This window comes from Aethalodelphis obliquidens, unplaced genomic scaffold (assembly GCF_003676395.1).
Source record: "Aethalodelphis obliquidens isolate GAN/ISIS:26980383/991018 unplaced genomic scaffold, ASM367639v1 scaffold30, whole genome shotgun sequence".
Taxonomy (NCBI): domain Eukaryota; kingdom Metazoa; phylum Chordata; class Mammalia; order Artiodactyla; family Delphinidae; genus Aethalodelphis; species Aethalodelphis obliquidens.
The window spans coordinates 14,814,846-14,825,639 of record NW_020837974.1 but is presented as its reverse complement, the minus strand read 5'-3'; the positions used below and the strand labels follow the sequence as shown (position 1 = coordinate 14,825,639).

General features: G+C 40.2%; 2 protein-coding genes and 1 non-coding gene across 8 annotated transcripts in view; all 3 read left to right on the top strand.

Moving 5' to 3' along the window:
* CCT6A (chaperonin containing TCP1 subunit 6A) overlaps positions 1-6,166 on the top strand; it is a 10,100-nt gene extending 3,934 nt beyond the window's left edge. Inside the window, exons 5-14 of the mRNA XM_027126253.1 lie at positions 389-492; positions 1,106-1,216; positions 1,448-1,607; positions 1,692-1,774; positions 2,436-2,532; positions 2,842-2,989; positions 3,413-3,546; positions 4,153-4,255; positions 5,439-5,511; positions 5,771-6,166. Coding sequence (XP_026982054.1) covers positions 389-492; positions 1,106-1,216; positions 1,448-1,607; positions 1,692-1,774; positions 2,436-2,532; positions 2,842-2,989; positions 3,413-3,546; positions 4,153-4,255; positions 5,439-5,511; positions 5,771-5,843 — 1,086 coding nt within the window. The 3' untranslated portion in view covers positions 5,844-6,166. The remainder of the gene's footprint in view (positions 1-388; positions 493-1,105; positions 1,217-1,447; positions 1,608-1,691; positions 1,775-2,435; positions 2,533-2,841; positions 2,990-3,412; positions 3,547-4,152; positions 4,256-5,438; positions 5,512-5,770) is intronic.
* Positions 3,038-3,177, top strand: LOC113630822 (small nucleolar RNA SNORA15). Its single transcript, XR_003437103.1, has one exon. It is a non-coding gene; the product is annotated as a small nucleolar RNA SNORA15 (small nucleolar RNA).
* A 126-nt stretch (positions 6,167-6,292) lies between the features above and the next one.
* The window catches only part of SUMF2 (sulfatase modifying factor 2), a 14,304-nt gene continuing 9,802 nt past the window's right edge, over positions 6,293-10,794 (top strand). For all 6 annotated transcript variants that reach the window (XR_003437048.1, XM_027126256.1, XM_027126255.1 and 3 more), the window contains exons 1-2: positions 6,293-7,366; positions 10,184-10,340. Coding sequence is in view for 5 of the 6 variants with exons in the window: in XM_027126256.1 (XP_026982057.1) it covers positions 7,222-7,366; positions 10,184-10,340 (302 nt within the window). In the remaining variant the exon portion in view is untranslated. The remainder of the gene's footprint in view (positions 7,367-10,183; positions 10,341-10,794) is intronic.

Below are 10,794 nucleotides of genomic sequence, written 5' to 3'. Positions count from 1 at the left end.
CAAATAATGCATTCTATTAGCGTGTAAAAAAAAGACTTGGGGGGCTTTCCTGGTGGCGCAGTGGTTGAGAGTCCGCCTGCCGATGCAGGGGACACAGGTTCGTGCCCCGGTCCGGGAAGATCCCACATGCCGCGGAGCGGCTGGGCCCGTGAGCCATGGCCGCTGAGCCTGCGCGTCCGGAGCCTGGGCTTCGAAACGGGAGAGGCAAAAAAAGAGAAAGGCCCAGGAAACAAAAAAAAAAAAAAAAAAAAAAAAAGACTTAGATCAGTACAGACATTTTTAAAGATGAGAAGCTGTCTGCTTTAAACTTTTCTGAAGATTAAACAAACAACATAAGTGTCTCAACTTCTGCTAGTCAAATTCATTGAATGGTTATACTCTGTTGCAGGCTGTAGTGGACTCCATTTTAGCCATTAAAAAACAAGATGAACCTATTGACCTCTTCATGGTTGAGATCATGGAGATGAAACATAAATCTGAAACCGATACAAGGTAGGTGGTAGAATGCTATGAAATAAAGAGTGTTTACAAACTCGAAGGAGTTTATACAATACATATATTTTGCCTGTTTTTTTTTTTTTTTGTCTTTGAATTAACGTATATTGCCTAGATGAGTATTTCATTTACTCAGTAGTATCTGTTTCCTCTTGAAATGAAGTTAATGGTATGTATTTTTACATAGAATGATTCTGGATAGTCAACTACATCAGTCATTTGGCATTTATTGAACAAAGCATATGGGAGACTTCAGGGAATTTTAAAGAAAATTATTTAAAAGACCTAGTTTGGAAGCGTTTTTTAAATGAGGTGATCACAGTTTAATAGCCTACCAAACTTGTGACTATTTCTCTGCAGAATCTTCTGCACAAGACGGGGTTGTTACTTTCATTTGAATGGCTTGTTTTTGTCATGTTCTGGAATTCTGCTTTTTCACAATTGAACCTTGCTACGTATTACCCAAAAGTCCTGTTCAAATAGCTCAAGAAATAAAGCTGATTGTGTGAAAATTATCAATACAGTCTCAATTCATTGTTTTAGTTTTGTTAGCATATGTTACACCCCATCTGGAAATCAATAAGAATATAATTTTTATGTGTTGTAACAGCTTGATCAGAGGTCTTGTTTTGGACCATGGGGCACGGCATCCTGATATGAAAAAGAGAGTAGAAGATGTGTACATCCTCACATGCAACGTGTCATTAGAATATGAAAAAACGTGAGTTTATATATATCTCCTTAAAAATGGAAGAGAGGTGGAAGAGCTTGATATTTGGGGTAAGTCACTTTTTTGTGAGAATCAGTTTCCTGGCTGTACGGACAACAATGCCTCGATGGGGTTTCGGAAAATTACAGGAAATAGTCTCTGAAAACGTACCAGGGGTAGAATTGGAGCTCGGTGACTATTTGCTAAATATTTCCTCCCCTTTCTGTAACTTCCTTTTTTTAGAGAAGTGAATTCTGGCTTTTTTTACAAGAGTGCAGAGGAGAGAGAGAAACTAGTGAAAGCTGAAAGAAAATTCATTGAAGACAGAGTTAAAAAAATAATAGACCTGAAAAAGAAAGTCTGTGGTGATTCAGATAAAGGATTTGTTGTTATTAATCAAAAGGTGAGAAATTTTGTTTCATAAACTAGTGTGTATCTTTTTATTTTAAAGGTAAAATATTGAAACATTTTTTGTTGTTGTTAACAGGGAATTGACCCCTTTTCCTTAGATGCTCTTGCAAAAGAAGGCATAGTAGCTCTGCGCAGAGCTAAAAGGAGAAATATGGAAAGGTACGGATACAGATTATCTGTGATGTGAATTTAACTTATTTTGCAAGTTAACTTAAATTATTCCTTTTTTTCCTCTTATTTTTGTGATTTTTCTTATTTTTTATTGCGATAAATATACATAATATAAAATTTATCACATTACCTGTGTTTTCCAGGATCACATTTCTTTTTAAGGATAATATTCCACTGTATGGGTATATACCACATTTAGTTTCATTTATTCCTTTATCTGTCAGTGGACATTTATTTGGGTTTCTGCCTTGGCTGTTGTGAATAGTGCTGCTATGATTGTTGATATACTTGTTTTATTTTTAAATGATGACCTATACCGTACATATTTTTCCATGTCAAGAGACAGCATCAAGGGTTTCAGAGGAATACTTTCTTCCAAAGAGCTCACCATGATGAAGAGCTCTGTGCACCTTTAGATTTCATATCAGAGGAGTATTTGCTGACTTAAGAGTGGCTTAAATGGAGAGTTAGGAGAAAAGACCAGTTTTCAGCTAGTTGGTGGTGAATGGAAAGGCTTAAGCTAAAATATATTTTAGAGTATAATTTTCGCATGTAATTCTGATAAAGATTGCTTTCTAAAAATATTAATCTCTAAACATAACTAATAAAATCCCTTCTGCATCTCCCTTAAAACACTTGAATATTTCAGGCTGACTCTTGCTTGTGGTGGGGTAGCCCTAAATTCTCTTGAAGACCTAAATCCTGATTGTTTGGGACATGCAGGACTTGTCTATGAATATACATTGGTAAGTGTATTTTCTTTCCAAAATAATACTTTTTGGCTCATGAATTCTTCAGTAGTTAAAAATTCATTCAAACTTCGGATGATATTTTTGCTTTGTTAATATACATTTTCATGATTTATATGTAGTAATAAGCCATTGATGGGAAAATCACATTTCTTTTATGTGACTTTTTAAAAGAAGTTATTTGCTTTAATGTGATCAGTGCTGTGCCCTATTAATATGCTACTTATTCCTTCATAAGGCCCTCTCATTTGGTCATTCTTTGCACAACCGTATCCTGGTTTTTGAAAATACTGTCTCTTCACACAGGGAGAAGAGAAGTTCACCTTTATTGAGAACTGTAACAATCCTCGATCCGTCACATTATTGATCAAAGGACCAAATAAGCACACACTTACTCAAATCAAAGATGCAATAAGAGATGGCTTGAGGGCTGTTAAAAATGCTATTGATGATGGTAAGATCGTCACTGTATTTAAATTATATTCTTTTGCTAGTCTAAAAGGCATGGCTGAATACTGTGTTCTTTTTATCAGTAGTTTACACAGCCAGACACCATGCAAAAGTAAAGTTTTACCTTTAAAATGGCTATGATGGTATGCTAAGTTTTTTCATGGCATGCTGTTGTTAAAAGAAGGTACAAATAAATGAACTAATACGAAGAGCTTTCAGGATTTTCCATGTGCTAGTTAAATCATTCTGCTGTTTGATAATGTTGCCTGTATTGCTTTCAAATGTAATACTAAAATTGCTGTGGTTATACTGAATTCTCAAATTAATGGATTTCCTGTGTGTTTTAATTTATATATTTTCTTACAATTGCCCATACAGTTTTATTTTCTTTGTAGCTTAGCATTTCTCTCTTCCTCCCACCCAACAGGCTGTGTAGTTCCAGGTGCTGGTGCAGTGGAAGTGGCAATGGCAGAAGCCCTGATTAAATACAAGCCCAGTGTAAAGGGCAGGGCCCAACTTGGAGTTCAAGCATTTGCTGATGCATTGCTCATTATTCCCAAGGTGTGACTGCTTTAACTGTTTTCTAAACTACACCAAAATGATTCATCTGATGAAAACTTTTTGCTAATGTGGGTTTTTTCATAATGTGGATTTTGAATAAAAAGGGTTCATCAGTTTTCACCCTAACACTAGAACAGGTATTTCTTATTATCTGAACGTATTGGTTCCTCTGGAGGGGAGGCTTGAATATCTGATGTTTCAGATGGCAAGAGATAGCTGTTTTAAGAGGGTTTGCAGTGTGCGGGTACAAACTTGAGATGGCAAGAGATAGCTGTTTTAAGAGGGTTTGCAGTGCGGGGGTACAAACTTGCTTTTTGTTTTTGTTTTAAACTAAGGTTAATACTGTGATTTTTCTATTGTATGCTTACTTGAGGGTACAGTTTATGACCAGTGTATTGCCGGGCTTGGGGTGGATTAGTGAGTTGGTTGGTAATGTATATCTAGTCATTCTCTAAAGTGAACATAAATACCGGTCTGTTTTCACTTATTAAAGGTTTGGTTTTTTGTTTTGTTTTGTTAACTATTAATTGGAAATACTGTTCATTTATTACAGACTTGACTATCTGTTATTAGGTCCTGTCTTTTAAATAAATTTGTTTCCTTTAGGTTCTTGCTCAGAACTCTGGTTTTGACCTTCAGGAAACACTAGTTAAAGTTAAAGCAGAGCATTCAGAATCAGGTCAACTTGTGGGTGTAGACTTGAACACAGGTAAGGAGGATGTGACTATTTGTAGGGGGTGAACTAGATACTATAGGTGAGGTAAGACCAGGAAGGACAAAAAAAAAAATGGGAGAGAGAAGAATCTTGGAGTTGCTTTTGCTCTTTGACACCAGTGCTATCCGGGATCTCTGGGTTCTAAAGTATGACACAAAAATGTAATGACTAGATACAGAAATAAAGGGAATTGAGGAGACATTTGAATAATTTAGAAGAGTACAGATTTGTTGATATTGCTGAGTTGTGGTAGGTGGTTTGGGTTAATGTTGAAGGGTTTCATGTTGAGCTTGCTTTACTGTTTTTTATCAGGGACTTTGATTAAAATGATACATTTCATGATCATACTCATGGGTGAAAAAAGGCTGAGGATAGCAAAAAATGCAGGAAGAGGGAACCAAATCTAATAAAATGAGTGAAACCCTGATCTTAGGCCAGTGTAATCCAAATTATACAAGTACAAAGTGGAAGAGAGATAACTGAGATACGTCTGTGCAGTATGTGTAAGACCTATTGTGAACAGCATCATTCACATTCAAGTTAATATAAAAGGTTTCTTTTTTTTAAATTAACTTTTATTGTAGTATAGTTGATTTACAATGTTGTGTTAGTTTCGGCTGTATGGCAAAGTGAATCAGTTATACATATACACATATCCACTCTTAGATTCTGTTCCCATGTAGGTCGTTACAGAGTATTGCGTAGAGTTCCCTGTGCTATACAGTAGGTTACTATCTATTTTATATATATATATAGTAGTGTGTATATGTCAGTCTCAGTCTCCCAATTAATTTAAAAGATTTCTGGAATGAGGGTAATGATAAGCCTGTTTTGCCAGATTATAGTTCAGGTGCTGTACTTTAATATGGATAAATAGGAACGTCTCCAGAAAAACAGATGTTCAAAAATTTGATAACCAAATAGAGCATTCCTATCACTGGAAGCATTCTAAGTAGAGGTCAGTCGCTCATCAAAGCTGCTGTGCACAGGAGTCATGGTCTGGAGTACAACATTGGGCTAAATTGAGGAACTTTGGGTTCTCATAGATAATACTGGAGGAAATGAGTGACCATTGATGAGTGAAGCAGCACAAAATACTCTTATTAGTTCTTTCAGACAGTATTCTGATCATATGACCTGCTCTATATGATTTTAAGAATACTGGGTTACTTTTCAGGTGAGCCAATGGTAGCAGCAGAAGTAGGCGTATGGGATAACTATTGTGTAAAGAAACAGCTTCTTCATTCCTGGTAAGTTTGGGAAAGCCAAAATTATAACATTTGGGGAATATTCATACTCTTTAAAATTGGTATGTTTAATTTTCTTTCCATAAGAAAAGGTAATCAGTCAAAGGCAGCAACTAAGTGAGCCTTCTGTGTATGGAAAGCAAAGGGGAAACCTGACTGGATATAATTTGTGCAATTTAGTTGGAGATTGAGTTGAATTGTGAGTTGAATTAGAGTTCATACCTCAAACCTGAGTAGTCTGATTTTTTTCCCCCCTTTTCAGCACTGTGATTGCCACCAACATTCTCCTGGTTGATGAGATCATGAGAGCTGGAATGTCTTCTCTAAAAGGTTGAATTGAAGCTTCCCTTGTATCATCTGAATCATGAAGATTCTACAGAGTGATCCTAAGAATATAGCTATGGAATTTTTGTCCAAGCTTCAAATGATTTTCAAAGGATTTTCTTTTCCCATATAAAAAAAGGAGAGAACACTGGCATCTGTTCAGATTCTGAAGTTCTGAAATTATAATTACAATATTTTTTAAATTGCACTGTAGTGTACACATACAGGCCATACTTACCAATAAACAGGATGTTTTGCTTTAGCTTCAGTGATATAAAAATACATGTTAGATAAGCATATATTATCTATCGTATTAAATATTCCTTGAAAAACATTTTAATGGTTTAATCTTCTAATGAATGTATTTTAATTTATCTCCAATAGTTTCCCGTCATTAAGCATTTAAGTTTTCAATTTTTATGCTAGTTATAAGTAAGACTTAAGTAACTTAAGGTTTTGAAAGCATTCCTGCTTCCTTAGTATAAATCCTTTTGAGCAGGGGTATCCCCAGCCCCTGGGCAGAGGACCAGTACTGTTCAGCGGCCTGTTAGGAACCAGGCCGCACAACAGGTGAGCAGGGAGCAAGCAAGCAAAGCTTCATTTGCTGCTCCCCATCGCTTGCATGACTTCCTGAACCATCTCCGCCCCCCTCGAAAAACTCTTCTGCGAAACCAGTCCTGGTGCCAAAAAGGTTGGGGACAGCTGCTTTTGAGTAAAAAACACTATTGGATAAATTGGACTTTTCATGCTTTTGAAGTAGCTTTGCTAAACTGCTTCCCAGAAATGTTACGTTGTAGTGAGTAGAAAGATGGAAATAGAGTCAAGGGAGTTGAAAGAGCTGCAAGTCTAAAGTGGCAAAATAGGAAAGGCAGAGGTTAAATACATGGCTGAAGGCGTAGTGACTAAGGACCAGGTGAGGTAAGAGATTTTCAGGCAAGACGGTATTTTTGCACATCGGAACCTTGCTTAGGCTGATATCCCTCCCAAACCCTCTAGTGTCCTATTTTTCTCACCCAAATTACTGTTCTACATGTTGCTACAAAATACAGTAGGTATATTTGAAGACCTTGAAAGGGATGTTGTGTTGCTAAGCTTTGCGTTAGGACTTCGCAGTTGCCTACAGTGAGCGTACAATAAATTGGAAGTTGAAGCCTTTTCTGTGATCTTGCGGTGGTACTCCAGGGCACAAAAGGGAAGGAAATCAGTCCGTCCAAATGTTCACAAGCTAAAGAAGGGGCTTCTGGAATGGCAGGGTCTCTCGACCCCAACGCCGAGAAAATTGACTTAATTACCTGGCGACACTGGAGCTTCGGCCCCAGGACTAATTTCTAGGTGGGGCCGCGTAGAGGAGTAGTGCGCACGCGCGCGCAGGGCACGGCCGCCGACGTGATGCGCGCGGAGCGCGTGCGCAGAGGACCCGCACGGTGGCGCGTCTCCTCGTGGGGCTCCAGGGGTCGTGTTCTCGGCATGGGCACCTCGCTGTCGCCGCTGCTGACTCTGCTGTCCCTCCTCTCCGGCCCGTGGCTCGAACTAGGTCAGTGTGCTGGCCTGCCCAACTGCCCCTGGCGCCTTTCGTCCATGGAGGCAGGAGAAAAAGGGTGGGGCGCTCGGCCCCTGCGGGGAAAGAGACGATGGCCGGTCTGCCAGCGTCCTGCGCTATCTTGCAGCGGCCGGAGGTGCCTCCCAGAGGCGGCCAACTTGGCGAGGTGTATCGCACCTCTTCTATAGTTTTAACTTATTCTGGAATCTTTTGAGCATAAAAAAAGAATAAAACGATCCTCTCCCGTCCACCACGTACCCGTTGCCTAGTTTAAACGGTTGCCAATTTATGGCTTTAACCTTGCTTCTTTGGGACCCTTCCCACTTTCTCCTTCCCCTGGGAAATTCATTTTGGAGTGAATCGAGGCACGATACAATTTTATTCCTCAATATTTAACTTGAATAGCCAAAAAGACAAGAAGTCACGGGAAAAAAAAGTATCACTCACTTTCCCACCTAAAACATTTAACCGTACTCCTTAACACCATTAAACATCCAGTTAGTGTTCAAGTTCACCTACTGTAAATGTTTTAAAATTATAGTTTACTAGTTGAATTAGTGTCTGAATAAAATTAATATATTGTTAGTGTGTGTGTGTGTTTTGTTTTGTTTTGGCTGTGTTGGGTCTTCATTGCTGCGCGTGGGCTTTAGTTGCCGCGAGCGGGTGTCCCGGCTTTTCATTGCGGTGGCTTCTCTTGTTGTGGAGCACGGGCTCTAGGCTCATGGCCTTCAGTAGTTGTGGCACGCAGGCTTAGTGGCTGTGGCTCAAGGACTGTAGAGCACAGGTTTAGTATTTGTGGCGCACATGCTTAGTTGCTATGCGGCATGTGAGATCTTCCTAGATCAGGGATCGAACCTGTCGCGCTGCATTGGCAGGCAGATTCTTAACCATTGCGCCATCAGGGAAGTCTCTGTGTGTTGTTTCTTAACTCCCTTTTAATCTGAGAATTTCCTGCTTTCTTTATTCCAACGCTCACCCCCCTTAAAGTGGACGAAATCATGTGTGAGTGTGTCAGAATGAGAATGAGAAAAGGGGCAAAGATGGGATACTGGGGAACATGAAAAGATGAGGACTCTGCCTTTAGAGAAATTATAGTACTTAGACACTGTTAGGTAAAAACATAACAAAATAGTATGTCAAGCCAGAGAAGTGTGACCTTTTGAAAATAGCACTGACCTGGAAGTAAGGAGACCCGGGTTTCTCCTGTAAAATAGCTCTTTAAGTCATTTCCCTTTTGGGTTTTGGTTTTCCCCTGTCATATGAGGGGGTTGAAATAAAGATCCTTTTAATTCTATGATTTTTGGAGGTATCCAAACAGGAAGTGTAAAGCAGTTCATTCAGTCATTTGATGATAATTATTGTGCACTTGTGCTAGGTGCCAGGGATACACTGGCAACAGATGTAGTTCTTTTCTTTCTGGAGCATATGATATAATGGTGAAAATCATTACGAATTGATAAGAGTTCAAACGAGTGAAAAGGAAGAGTCAGAGAAACATGCGCAGTAGTATGGGTAGAAAGTTGATAGATGTGTTTCAGAGTATAGTGTCTAGATTTATCTCGCTGGGACAAAAGGTTGTCGTGCAGAAGAATAGAGAGGTAAGGAAAGGAACTAAACATTTGTTGAAAACCTACTGGGACTTACCTGGTGGTCCAGTGGTTAAGACTCTGGGCTCCTGATGACTTCCCTGGTGGCGCAGTGGTTAAGAATCCGCCTGCCAATGCAGGAAACACAGGTTCGAGCCCTGGTCTGGGAAGATCCCACATGCCGCGGAGCAACTAAGCCCGTGTGCCATAACTGCTGAGCCTGCGCTCTGGAGCCTGTGAGCCACAACTACTGAGCCTGTGTGCTGCAACTACTGAAGCCCATGCACCTAGGGCCCGTGCTCTGCAACAAGAGAAGCCACCGCAATAAGAAGACTGCGCACCACAACAAAGAGTAACCCCCGCTGACCGCAACTAGAGAAAATCCGTGCACAGCAACGAAGACCCAACGCAGCCAAAAATAATAAATAAATAAAATTAAAAAAAAAAAAAAGACTGTGCTCCCAATTCAGGGGGCCTGGGTTCGATCCTTGGTAAGGGAACTAGATCCCACATGTATTCCACAACTAAGAGTTTGCATGCCGCAACTAAGACCCGGGGCAAACAAAATTAATTTTTTAAAAAAAGAAAGAAAACCTACCATGTGCTAAACATTTCACACATTATTTTAATACAGCCATGCATTTGAGTTAGATATTATCCCCATTTTGTAGATGAAGAAATTGAAACCCAGACTAAGTAATTTGCCCAAGGTCACCCAGCAAATTAAGTGACAGACAAGAATTTAAAGCCAAAATTTTTTTTTTTAATAAATTTATTTATTTAATTTTGGCTGCGTTGGGTCTTCGTTGCTGCACGCGGTCTTTCTGTAGTTGCAGCAAGCGCGGGCTACTCTTCATTGTGGTGTGTGGGCTTCTCATTGCGGTGGCTTCTCTTGTTGGGGAGCACGGGCTCTAGGCGTGTGGGCTTCAGTAGTTGTGGCACAAGGGTTCAGTAGTTGTGGCTTGCGGGCTCTAGAGTGCAGGCTCAGTAGTTGTGGCACACAGGCTTAGTTGCTCTGCGGCATGTGGGATCTTCCCAGACCAGGGCTCGAACCCATGTTCCCTGCAATGGCAGGCAGATTCTTAACCACTTTGCCACCAGGGAAGTCCTAAAGCCAAATTTTTTAAGCTTCCATTGTTTTTTTCATTATAGCATTATGAGTTTTACATATGATCCAAATATTGCCACTTCTTTTATATATATTAGACTCTTTTTTTCTCTGCAGGGAATGGGCAGATGACCAACATGGTCCAGCTACCAGGTGGGAGATTCCAGATGGGAACGAATTCACCAGATGGCAGAGATGGTGAAGGACCTGTCCGGGAGGTGATGGTAAAACCCTTTGCCATCGACATATTTCCTGTCACCAACAAAGACTTCAGGTACATCCAGTGTTCTTCCAGGAGAAGTAAAGGCTATTCTAATCTTCATAATATTTAAAAGGAGATTAGCTTGTTCACTACCACATATCATCTTTGCAATGGTACAGTGAGATAAGTGTTATCTACGTTTTTAAGATGAAGAATCTGAAGTCCAGGGACTTCCCTAGTGGCACAGTGGTTAAGAATCTGCCTGCCAATGCAGGGGACACGGGTTCGATCCCTGGTCTGGGAAGATCCCACATGCCGCAGAGCAACTAAGCCCGTGCGCCACAACTTCTGAGCCTGTGCTCTAGAGCCCACGAGCCACAACTACTTAAGCCCTCACACCGAGAGCCCATACTCCGCAACAAAGAGAAGCCACTGCAATGAGAAGCCCGTGCACCACAACGAAGAGTAGCCCCTGCTCATCGCAACTAGAGAAAGCCCGCATGCAGCAACGAAGACCCAACGCAGC